Source organism: Notamacropus eugenii, chromosome 5 (genome assembly GCF_028372415.1).
Source record: "Notamacropus eugenii isolate mMacEug1 chromosome 5, mMacEug1.pri_v2, whole genome shotgun sequence".
NCBI lineage: Eukaryota > Metazoa > Chordata > Mammalia > Diprotodontia > Macropodidae > Notamacropus > Notamacropus eugenii.
In genome coordinates this window covers 44,986,353-44,998,959 of record NC_092876.1, presented here as the reverse complement: position 1 = coordinate 44,998,959, position 12,607 = coordinate 44,986,353, and the positions used below count along the sequence as shown (strand labels likewise).

Below are 12,607 nucleotides of genomic sequence, written 5' to 3'. Positions count from 1 at the left end.
AATGTGGCCCTAGAGAATTCAGACACGCATATCCCTCCTTTTCTCAGGAGGTCAGGGCTGCAGATGCGGCCTATGTGGCAGCTCAGTAGACTCAGCAGCCGCTTTTGTTACCATGAGGGAAGGGTAAGCTGGCTTACATCCAGAAATGTCTGGGATAGAGATAAAAATCATCCACAAAACTTTTTTTAGGAGGGTGGCCTGCATTCCAAGGGTCCTAGTTAGAATTCCAAATTTCCCACCCTGGACCCCCAAGGAGGGAAGGCCTTGGTGAGTCTTGGGGAGGCGCTGGTTCTCTGGCAGTGTCTCCATTTACCGAGAGAATGGATGATGCCTCCAAGTGGAAAGGAATACTCTGGGAAGAAGGCAGCAACGGAGTCCAGAGTGACACCTTTATTGGAGGAGAGGTCAGGGGCGGGGCTGCTATGTGCCACAGTCTTCAGGGATGGTGGCAGTGATGATGAGTGACTGCTCAATAACGTCTGTGCTAGAAAAATGCTCCTCTGTACAAAGTCTCTGGCCAGGGAGCTGAGAGGCCAGTGCGCCTTGTGTAAGAGACTCCACAATCACCTCGGCAGAGCCCATCTCCAGCTCCGGAGGCGGCTGCAGGGCCACCACCACCATCTTCTCGTCCTCGATGACCAGGTTCCGAAGCTTCCTCTGACGGGGATTGTAATTTTCTACTCGGTCATGGATCTCCATGTGCCGGCGCAGGTGTGCCTGAGGTAAAAAGGATAATACCGACTGTCTGCCAAGGAGGGCACTGGCATGTGGGGGCATTATGGCAGGGGGTGGTGGGGAGGGGATGGACAGAGGATTCTGCCCTGAGGACCGTACCTGGCGGGTGAACTTGTAGCCACACTCGGTGCACTCAAACTTCCTCACGCCCTTGTGTCTCCGCACGTGTACTCGCAGCTGTTCCACAGCTTGGGGGGTAAGGGAGGAGACAGACACGGTGCTTTGTAAGGCTCTGGCACAGCGCACTCCCCAAGGGCATTCCCATCTAGCAGCTCCTCTGGGCTGGTCACACCCCCGCCCCATTCCAGACCCATTTCACTTGCTCAGCTAGAGCAGAGGGCCACTAAGGTTTTTCTTGGACCTCCATCCCTCACAATTCAGGGGTATGGTAGTGAGGAAGAGCTGTCCATCTGTCAGAGACGGGGGACCCTTGAGTCAGTCCTCAGCCCTGCTTCCTCCCTGGGCTGGAGAACCTGGACAAGAGGGAGCTTCAAAGGACTGTTCCTCCTTGGGGGCATGGAGGTGAAAGCAACCCCAAACAACTCAGGAGGAGGAGGACCAAGGAGAGGCAGGCAGTCATCAAGACTGGACAAAACCCCAGAGCGTGCATAGTCTATTATGCTCACATCTTGTGAGTTCCTCCAGCCCAATTCCTTCTCTGGCTAAAAACCCCAAAATTTCTCATTTCCATCAGGAAATTAAAAGGAAGGCCACTCCACATTTTCTCTGCAGATTTCCCTGAAATGGGTTCCCAAAGAAAGGAGTATGACCTGAGGGCATTAGGCACCTTTGAAGGTTTTCCCACAGATCTGGCAGAAATGGGGCCGGCCTTCCTGGTGCCGGCTGGCCACATGTCTCAGCAGTGGCCCCTTCTCCGTGAAGCGCTGCTCACAGAACTCACAGCTGAAGGGCCGCTCACCAGTGTGCGTTCGGTGGTGCTTGTCCAGGCTGGCTACAATGGAAGAGAGGGATGCGTTTGGCTCAGCCCTTCTCTGCCCTTGAGATGCTTGTAATGAACCCCAAGTATTCAGGGCATTAGAGGGGGAGAAGGGAGGGTCAGACTAGAAACAAGGGTTTCTAGTGGCATCTGGCTGGCAGGATGCCAGGAGGACCCACTGGAGGCTACCCTCCCCCCACATTGTGCGGGGTCTGGGCTGGGTGGGCAAGCCAGGAGTACCTTGTGTGCGGAAGGTTTTGCCACAAAGGTGACACTGAAAGGGCTTTTCCCCCGTGTGTGTGCGCAGGTGCATGTTCAGATTGGCCTTCTGTGTGAAAGCGTGGCTGCAGAATTCACAGACATATGGCCGCTCATTCCTGTGCAGAGGGCAGAGAGACAGGAGGGGACTTGAGTGAAGGGAGGCTGACCGCAGGCTGATTTGAGTCCAGAAAGCCAGCTTGCCTCCAGCCAGAAGAACCACTGGCTCTGAGAGCTGCCAGCCCAGGAATCATGAAGAGAAAAAAAAAAAGAACTTCTCTGTGGTTGGAACTGATGGAGACAAGAAAGGCATGAGAAACAAAACCACTCATTCCCTCTATGTAAACAGAGGCCTTTGTGGCCATGAGAACAAACAATGGGGCACAAGAAATCAGCAAGAGAAGGCAAGTGAAGGGACAATCAGCTAAATTTATTCACTCATTCATTTAACAAGCAGTTATTTATTAAGTACCTACTATGTGCCTATTACTGGTGATACCAAGACAAAACTAAGACCAGCTGTGCTCCCTTCAACAGAATGCTGGTCAAGGTGATGGGGCCATGCCAAGGTCAAGAGATCCAGGCTGAGCACTAGTGCCTCAGGCCTGGGCAGCCCCAGCCCAGTCACCTCGACTGCCCGTGGCCTCCTCCTATCAATGTGGAGATCAGACCAAGGTCCCTTTCAGCTCCAAATCTTAGGATGGTCAGAAAATCCTAAGCCCCCTAAAGCCCAACTACTAAGAGCAGCACTTTTTGTTGTGGCAAAGGCCTGGAGAAAGGAACTCCTGAACAGACCGAGCGTGAATAAGGTAAAGGTAAAGGATGACTGTAATGAAGACAGGCAAAGAGCCACATGCCCTGATGCTAACCCAAGGCAGCAAAGCCAGTAACGCCCCCCTTCCCTGCCTAACACAAGTTAAGTGAGGGAGCGGCGATGAAGCCGAGGACTCCCCTCGGTTAGCAGGGAGAAACATGGGGAGAGAAAAGGAAGGAGAACAGCAAAAAGGAAAGCCAGGTCCTGGGACTCATCCACTTCTCTGGGTCTCCATCCTTAGAGGGTGGAGAGTAGGTGAGGCTGGACAGCGCTGGGCTCCCCTCCAGGCTGACTCCTCCCTATGTGGAGCCTTCACCCCTGATAGTCTTTTTTTTTTTTTTTTGGAGGGGCAAGGCAAGGCAGTTGGGGTTAAGTGACTTGCCCAAGGTCACAGAACTAATGTCAAGTGTTTGAGGTCACATTTGAACTCAGGTCCTTCTGAGTCCATGGCCTGTGCTCTGTTCACCACACCATCTAGCTGTCCTACCCAGACAGTCTTTATGGGAGACTAGAGGCCCTAAGGCCAGACGCCAAGGCAACTCTTCCACTTGTCATCATATATGTCTACTGGTTTTTGCATCAAGGTCCCCCTCCTTTCAGATAGCCAGCCATGGGGCAGGGTAGCTGAGCATCCGGACCTGGAGGTCTGCAGATGGGCCTTGACTGTATTCTGGGAGTGGTGAGATCAGTCTGGGTGCAGGAGGGAGATGCCTCTGGGGACCCTTCCCAGACCCGTCTGAGCAATGGCCTCTACAGATGCTTCCCAGGCTGCCAGGAGGGGAGGGGGCCTACCTGTGCTTGGCCTTAATGTGCATCTGGAGGCCGTTTCGGCTGGAGGCCCGGTGCCCACACTCCTCACACACAAAGAGTTTCTCTCCTCGGTGCTTGAAGGCTTCATGCAACTGAAGCTCTGTTCGAGACAGGAAGCATTTGGCGCAGGTGGGACACTGCAGGTAAGAGGGGCAGGGAAATTCATGGCCCGCCCCCATGCCTTACAGCCCAGCCTACTGACTGGGCCCTGCTGGGGGCTTGAGGGGAAGCTCCCTCTGTATCACTGGAACAGTGCGGAGCACATACAGCAAGTGCTATATAAATGCCCGCAACATGGCAAAGGGGAGGGCTGGGTTGGGTGTCAAGGACTTGGGTGGCCTTTGGTACTTCATCCTTCCTCCCCAGCAGGCTGCTGGTACCCATAGGACAGAATCTGGTGCAGGTTGCTTAGGTCCCCCAGGTCCCCCTAGTTTTCCCCAGGGCACAAAGGCCCCAGCCTGAGGCACTCACCGCGTGGGGTTTGGGGGCCCCGTGCAGCTTGATCATGTGGCTCTGCAAGTCCTTCTTCTGCATGAATTGTTGTGAGCAGGATGAGCACTGAAATACAGGGTGTGGGGTCATGGCCCATCTGCCAAGGGCTGAGTGACCCCTGCTCCAGGATGGGGCCCCCCATGATAACACCCATGGCTGGTATGGGAGCTGCCAGCCCCTGGAGGAGGGTCCAGGTGACAATGCCAGAACAAGGGGCCCACTCCCAAGGGCCAGGCTAGGGGGCAGGTCTGAGGCTGCAGTCATAGGAAGAGAAAGCAGGGACATGGGGACAGAGAAGAAGGCAGTTACCACCAAGACAGAAGCAAGCAGGGATGTCCAAGGACCTGGGTGTTGGAAGGGACTGCAGAGACCATCCAGAGGAGGGCAGTGACCTGCCCAGGGTCACACAGTCTGGGGCAGGGCCCAAGCCCTTTCAGGCTGCCAGGTGTGGCAGTGCCAATCTCCTTTCTGGGGCTTTGTTCCAGGAGTAGAACCCCACCCCTTTTCAGCCCCACCTTTGTGGCCCAAAGGCCTGACCTTGTAGGGCATTTCCCCAGTGTGGGACACCATGTGAACTCGCAACTCCATCCTCCGCCGGAATGTCTCCTGGCACACAGAACAGGTAAATACCTGAAAGCGAGAGGGACTGGCATCAGGCTGTGTATTGTGAAGCCATCAAGTGTGGTCAGGAATAGAACAGTCTTGGCCCTGCCTCTGATTAAATTCTAAAAGACTAAAAGTCTGCTCAAGTGTGCCTACTGGTTGAGCAGCCAAGGTGAGGCAAAAGGATACAGAGCTGGGCATACAGAGGGGTGAAAGCAGCCCTGCCCACACCCCTACTTCCTGGCTTCTTGGGGGCCTCTGGCCAAGCAGGCAGGACAAATGTCACTGCATTGCCTTTCCTTACAAGCAATTCCTGTCATGCCCAGAGTCAATTTAGGTTCCCAGCGCAAGCAGAAGCCTGCCTGCAAGCCAGAACTAGCTGTGTGACCTTGGGAGTGTTCTTAAGCGACATCCTCCGTCCTAAGGGCCCTCCCAGCTCTGACATCTTGTGTTCTAAGGCCCCTCCCAGGTCTGACATTCTACTTTGCACAGTTCTACCCTGGAATGAATTCTTGTTCAGACAGAGGTTGAATAAGGTTACCTCCAAGGTCCCTTCTGAGATTCAAGGATTCAAAGGAAGCTGTTTTCTTGGGGGCCTGAGCCCAGCCCCAAGACAGAGGTGGGGCAGTGAGGTAGGGTCTCAGGCACCCCCTGGACCCCAAGGAGCAGGAAGCCCTCTCTGGCCTCCCCAGTAATACCTGCTCGGAGCGGTTCAGGCAATTCCGTGCTTCGTGTTCCAGGAGATTTTCTTTCCTAAAGTAGCATTTCCCACATTTGGGACACTCAAAAGGTTTTTCTCCAGTGTGTTTCCTGGAAGGAATAGAACCCAAGAGGGATTTGGGTGCTAGAAAGACTTCCTAGCCTTCACAATGGACCCAATTCCCATCTCCCTCTGCCCCTTCAGGGAGAAAACAGGGATGGCAGGGGAAAGTGTGCCAGGGGCAGTAGCCCCCATGGGTGTCAGGGCCCATCTCTTCAAGTCAGCTGGAGGCCACAGAGATCAGGACAAGATGAGGACATTAGTCTAATGACAAACTAACTGAGCTAACCCATTCCTACCCTGCCCTGATGTCAGGAGGACCAATGCATGTCCTCTCATGCACAAAGCCCAAGATGTTGAGAGAGGTCATGTTTAGCACCTGACTGGCTAAGCAAGCTTTCACTGAGGTGGGGAAGGGGACTGCATCTAATGGAGCTGAAAAAAGCCCTGAGCAGACCTCTGTATGTGACAAGAGGCCACCAGGATGCTGAAGGAGAATCTGGTCTGACTTGGTCATCTTTGGCCTGCCTCCATCTCTCCATGTATCTGCTAAGATGCTGTCCACAGAGGTGATTTCACTGCAATGTACTTTGGGGGGATGCATGACATTCAGCAAACCTTTTACTCAGGAGACGAGGATGAAATTCCTAGTATTTCAGCCATACTAAGAGGGGAAGGGAGCCCACAGGTACCTGAGGGTACAAGCTTGTGCACAAAGCTGTAAGAAATAACACTAAGACAAGGGTTCTTAACCTGTGGCCCATGAACTTATTTTTAAAAATATTCTGATAACTGAACTTTAATATAATTGGTTTCCTTGGTAATTAATCCTCTGTATTTTTTAATCTTATTTAAAATTCTTATTCTGGGGTTCATTGACCTCACAGGACACTGCCAAAGGGGTCTATGACACAAAATAGCTTTAGATTCCTCTTTCTAAGAGAAAAAGACTTCCCAGCTCACACCAGGAAAACAAGCTCAAGGGAAATGCTTCCTCTTCTGCCAGCAGGGCACCTCCTGCCCTCACCTGCCCTGGTCAGTGAAGGAATATGAAAAAGGTGAAATGGAGAGTCATTTTCTGTTGTACACAAAGGCTTATCTTTAAGATTTACTCATCCTATTTATTCATTTTTTTCTATGTAATGTATTTATATTCAGTCCTATGCAACCACTTACAAAAATCTACTCTGAAAACATAATGAAAGTCCATAGCAATCCCCCTTCTTCCAGTTCTGTGTTTGGGCCTGTCTCTTTGCTCTACAGAGTGAGCCCTGGAGAAGGGCCTGGAAATGTTGTTTATATGCATGTGTCCCAACTTGGTTGTTCTCAGGAGAGCTTGAAGAAGGAATCCCTCAGTGATCGGGAAACTTGTCTTCCTCAAAAGAGCTACTACTGGTCCCCTGGGATATACTCAGTGACTTGGCAGGGTGACAACAAGCCCAGGCAATCCTGAGGTGAAGCATTTGTAGCTATTTTTGTGTTGTGGACACCTTTAGCAGATTGGTTTAGCCTATGGACCTTTCTCAGCATGTCTGAAGGAAATGCTAAACTTCAGAGCCTGACGAAAATAAAGATGTTACTTCCCCCTCCTCTTTGTTCATGGACCTCCTAAAATTGATGTATGCATGGAACCCAAGTTAAGAATCCTTGACTATGAGCCTTTCAGAACCAGTGCCCTCATGGCCCTGGGCAGAGCCTTTCCCCTGGCCCAGTGATCTGAGTACCAGTCTGAATCTGTCACTGCCCACCTAGACCAGAAGGTCCACTGTATGCTCTTGGAGAATGATGCCCAGAGAGGAAAAAACACTCCACCTAGGTGCTCACATGCCACTCGCCTAGCATAGGACTTGCAAGAGAGAAAGAATTTGGCTCAAAGAAGGATGGCTTTCTCTGGGTAACTCTGTGCTTGAAAACGGAAGATGCTCCTAGAGTCTAAGATTGAGTGCTAGACAAGATGCTAAAAGTGGGCCCTGGAAATGGACCAATTCTAAAGTGTGATACGATCATCAAATAAAGACTAATGCTGAAATCTCCAATACCATTTCCTTTTAGAAACTACAATGCTACTTTCAAGGGGATGGTGACAAAAATCTCATTCCCAAAAGGCCACAAGAACTCCAAAGATCTTTTAAGGAGTCAGGGTGATGTGCAGCTCTGACTAGGAGGTATATCTTCATGAGGATCTCATCATGTCCCAGGCACAGCTAAGGGTTTTTGGTTTTGCAATGAAGTTTCTTTTGCAAACATTTAATGAAGTTATGTTTTTGGATGGAAACACTCTGAAAACAGATTGGTGGTGGCAAGTTCTCTGGGAAGCTCTGGCACACAGCACCTCAGAGAGACCCAGATTTCACAGTGACACAGTCACACGCTGGGCTGCATCCATTTCTAGGGTCTGCTCTGGGCATCTTGGGCCAATTTAAAGATCCTTAGAGAGCAAGCTGGGTTAGAGGACATGAGAAGCCCGTGTGCTGGTGCCTGTGGCCAGGCTCCCTCAGAGACCACAGCCAACAGTCAGGGATGATGGGAAGGAAGGAAGGCGCAATGGACCTTGTCAGAACAGGCAGGGATGGGGAAGGGGAATAAAAAAAAAAAGAATCTTTACCTGTTGTGAACTTTTAGATAATATTTGCTGAGGAACTTTTTATGACATGTGGGGCATTCAACCGGCACAGCTGTACCTTTTCTGTTCCCAGGAGGCTCAGCGACTGGGGGCCCCAGGCTCAGGGCCGGCTCCAGAGCAACAGGCTTTGGGGTTATGTCTGATTTCCTTGTGGTCTGCACATTCTCTGTTTCAGAAATGTCCTCTCCATCTGCATCATCCTCAATTTGGACCACCACTTCCCACTACGGCAGAACAGGCAGCGCAAGGAGGTGGTGTCACCAAATGAAACTTATAAGGATCTTGGGTGGCTGAGGGGGGCATGCCTGTAGGACAGGGGCAAGCAGCCCCTCCCCTATTCTAAGGGGGCCTCTCGATAGTAAGGGGACCCCCAACTCAGTAACTAGTCCCTTGCTAAGCCCTAGTGAAGATGGGATTTGCTCAGGGGGAAGGTGCCTCTGCCCATGGTGGCCTGGAAGCCTGCCTTCCCACTCCGGGTGGGGTTTGCCCCTGGAGGCTGCTGCTCGTCAATATACCTAGGTCACCTTCTCTCTCAGAAGCTGGGCAACAAGGCTGAGCCCAGACCTGGAGTCAAAGGCTCTGAGTCTGAATCCCAGTTCTGTCTATCTGTGTGACTTTGGGGGCTCCTCATCTGTAAAATGAGGAGGCTAAGGCCTCTGAGGCTCCTTCCAGGTTTCTCCCCTATGACCCTGACTCAGCAGAGTCAGGCTGGGAAGGTTCTCAACTCAGGTTTCCAAGTTTGGCCAAGGCCTGCTGTTCCAACCCCAAGTAATGAAGAGACTTTGGCCCTTGGGTCCCCAACACTTCCCTCCCTCTCTGACCCCTGGGGGCACCACCCAAGCCCCTTTGGACAGCACCTCATTACTGCCAGTCTGCAGCAGGACCCCTCCTGCCTTCAAGGGTCTCTGGGGATCTTTACAGTCTTGAGGGTCCTTGTGCCCAGGACTGGTTGGGGTACTGGGCTTCAGAGCTTGCTGAAGTCTCTCATGGGGAGAGGGGCTCTCTCTCTGTCTAGGGGGACTGGGCTTGGCCCTGGGAGGGCTCTGAGGAGAGCAGGGCTGCTGAGCACTAGTGCCTATGTAGAAAGGCCTAGCCGCTTCTTCCTCTTCAGAGTCAGGTGGCTGCTTGAGGTCACCATTCACATCCTCAGTGATGGATGGCTCTAGGCTGGCCAGCTCCTGCCCTGCCAAATCCTGGGCCTTGAAGCTTTGGCATAACTCCACGACCTCGGGTACCCGAAGCTCCTTTGCTGCCAGGAGCACCTTATCCAGGTTTCCTGTGGTGAGGGCAAGGTGGCCAGTGTAGAAAAAGTCCAGCAAGAGGCCAAAGATCTCTGCAAAGCCAGCAGGGAGGCTGACGCTGCCCACTGTACCATCTCCATAGAGGGTTTGAAAGAAATGACTGCAGCAGGCCAGGACGCTCCAGTGGGCCTTGAACACAAGGCCGCCCACATCCAGGGTGGCGTCACAGTACTGCCCTTTCTCCCGCTGTTTGTTGAGCTCCTGCAGCACCCGCACACTGTGCTGAATAAAAGAGCCGTCCATCATCTGCAGAGAGGAAAGGCAGGAGGAGCAGCCCTGTGAGAGGGTCAGGAGGCAGGGCTGAGGGCACCCCCCTGCACCTAACGGATGCTGAGCACACTAGAGATCAGAACATAAGTGCCTTGTTCAATGTCAGAGTTACTGAGGAGTAGAGCAGAGATTTGAACTCAGGTCCTTGAATTCTAAATCTAGAATCCTTTTCACTACCCTGAAACCTGTGTGGGACTGCCTTTAGTTCACAAACACACGTGAGAGGCCTGAGGAGATGCTTACGTGTCTACTTTGGTGAAGGAGCTAGGGCTACAAAGATAATAATAAATTCTTCTCTGCCCCAAGGCTTGGCTTGGGGTGGGGAAGTCAGGACAGGGAGGCTGGACTAAGGGAGGGGAGGCAGGGAAGCTTACAATATTTTTTGGGGGGGGGGCTGGCATATCAGAGGGCAAAGTAATAGGATGTCCGCGGAAGGGCACCTTCAATGGGAGTATGGTTGTGGCGGAGGAGGCTGCAGGGCAAGGCATGACCAGTGGAGAGGACAGCTAGACAGGCACAGTTAGGAAGAAGCATGGTTAGGACCGATATGGTTGAATGGGGAAAAAAAAATTCTTGCCTCCAATTTCTCTGATAAGGGTTTGGTGTCCAAGATATATAAACAATTAACAAACACATTTCAGAGGATAGGAACAGTCTTCAAAAGAAGTGCAGAGTACTCATAACCACCTGAAGGAATGCTTCAAATCACCAATCATAAGAGAAGTGCAAATCAAACAAGGCTCAAGTTTCACCAGTACATGGCTGATGGAGCTGTAAAATGGTAAGGCCAGTTAAGAAAACAATTTGGAATTATGTGAATAAAGTGATAACATATCCACAACTTCTGACCCAGAGACTTCATAATTGGGCTTATCTATGCCAAAGAAGCGAAAGATAAGAACAAAGTCTCTTCATATGCCAAAATATTTATAGCAGCACTTTGTGAATCAAAACATTAAAATTAAATAAATAAATAAAAATTAAAAAACAAAGAAGTAGAGGCCACTGAGTCAGGACAAACTGGGATACGTAATGGAACATGACTGTGCTGGAAGACATGGTGCATATGAATACAGAGAAACCTGGGAAGACTGATGGTAACTGATCCAGAACAAGGTAAGCTGAGCAGTGAAGACAATCTGTATGTCAACACAAAAAGCACAAGTCAAAAAAAACACCCAAAAGTATCTGTAATAAAATTACAAAGATCTGGCAGGACTCAAATGAAGAGCTAAGAGAAGACATCACAACCCACCCCTTCAGGGGTGGGGGTGCACAGGTGATGCACATTTATCAATAAGCCAGGCTGATTTTTTTTTGTCTTAAAATTATTATTTGTTGTATAGAATGGCTGAAGGGGTGGTGGAAAGGAATACTGGGAAAACTGTGATGTAAAAAAAAAATCAATAAAAACTTGTGAATTTAACAAAATTATAAAGCTCAAGTGTAACTTGAAAAAAAAAAGATCAGGGAGGACAACCCAAACCTACCCCTTTGTGGAGGTGGGGGGGGGGGGGGTCTCCAGGTGTTACTCACTGGATATATTTTTGGACCTTTTCAAAGTATTGATCAGTTGAGCTGATTTTTTTTCCTCTTCTTTTTCTTGTGTTTAAAAAATATTATTTGTTATATGGAATGATTCTCTGGCAGGGTTGGAAGAGAGATACTGGGGAAAACCATGAAAACAGATATTGATAAAACCATATAAAAAGAAGTAATATGGCTGAACATGATTAATGGGAGTACAACCAGATAGTAAGTCATGACCAGTGGGGAACACAGCTAATGGAAAAGCATGGCAAGGGGCTCATTTAATGTGAATGACAGCTAGCAGAACAAGGTTAATGGTGAGTCAGTCAATAAGCAATTTTTAAGTGCCTACTATGTGTCAGGCACTGTGCACTGGGGACAACAGGAAAGGCAAGAAATCCATAGTCTCCTGGTGGAGACAACATGCAAACATCTACGTACAAACTAGATGGACAGAATGATTGAGAGATGATTCTCTCAGGGAAAAGACACTAACATTAAAAGGGATCGGGAAAGGTATTCTACAGAAAATACGAGTTAAGGGAAGTCAGAGAGGGCAGAAGGTGGAGGAAAGGAGGAAGAATGTCCTGAGCTGAGAAATGGGAGTGCTATGTTTGAGGAACAGCAGAGAGGCCAGCGTCACCAGGTCAAAGAGATGGGGAGGAGTTAAGGTGTAAGAAGGCTGGAAAGGTGGGAAGGACTGACCCTGAATGTGAAAGGGAGACACTGAGGTTTACTGAATATGGGACTGACATGATCAGACCTGTGATCTGTTTTACAGAAGACAATGGAGATCAGTTTTACAGGTGGACTTAATAGGGAGGTGCTTAAGGCAGGGAGAACCATTCAGCAGGCTACTGCAGTAATCCAGCTCTGGACCAAGATGGTGACACTGTCAATGGAGAGAAGGAGGCACAGATGAGGCATGTTAAAAAGATGGAAGCCACAGGACTTGGCAACACGTTGGGCATGGAGGAGAAGAGAGGCAGCGAGCAGCTGACAGCTGGGTTTTGAGCCAGGGTAACCAGAAAGGCGATGGTGCCCTGACAGTAACAGGAAGACTAGGAAGAGTTTCCCTAATGGGGAAAAAGATAACGAGCTCAGTTTCAAGCCATGGGGCGCTTAAGATCCCTACAAGACATCCGGTCTGAGGGGGAGACGGAGGGTAGGGCAGGTCAGGAATCGGGCATGGACCCAGGACAGGGCACGGGGTGGCGACTGCCAGCCCAGAGCAGGGTTTATTCCATGGGCAGACGCAGTGCCAGCGCACAAGCGGTGAGTTTGCTGACCCTCCGGGAGAAAGGAGAAGATGCCAAGGGCACCACTGCCAGGGGCTGTGACCCGCATGGGCCAGGACAGCAGCCTGAGGGGCACGGGGCAGCGGTCAGGAAAGGTGGTATGGAGGAGAGTGTGGCCAACAGGGGGGCAGAGCTGAGGGGAGATCTGCCCGGGGAATGCCTCCTCAGGGGCTTAG

At 50.8% G+C, this 12,607-nt stretch overlaps 1 protein-coding gene across 2 annotated transcripts; it reads right to left on the bottom strand.

Annotated features, from left to right (window-relative positions):
* Positions 1–375: 375 nt before the first annotated feature.
* On the bottom strand, positions 376–11,985 carry ZBTB48 (zinc finger and BTB domain containing 48). 2 transcript variants are annotated; one of them, XM_072608731.1, is made up of 11 exons: positions 11,897–11,985; positions 8,890–9,579; positions 8,015–8,256; positions 5,348–5,459; positions 4,584–4,676; positions 4,026–4,112; positions 3,537–3,691; positions 1,913–2,049; positions 1,523–1,687; positions 835–923; positions 376–717 (listed from the first exon to the last, which is right to left on the bottom strand). In XM_072608731.1, exons 2-11 carry the CDS (start codon positions 9,577–9,579, stop codon positions 421–423), a joined length of 2,067 nt encoding a protein of 688 aa, XP_072464832.1. In that variant the 5' UTR covers positions 11,897–11,985; the 3' UTR covers positions 376–420. The 2 variants fall into 2 exon arrangements, with proteins under 2 accessions (XP_072464832.1, XP_072464831.1); XM_072608730.1 differs by lacking the exon at positions 11,897–11,985 and adding an exon at positions 10,291–10,374.
* Between the last annotated feature and the right edge of the window lie 622 nt (positions 11,986–12,607).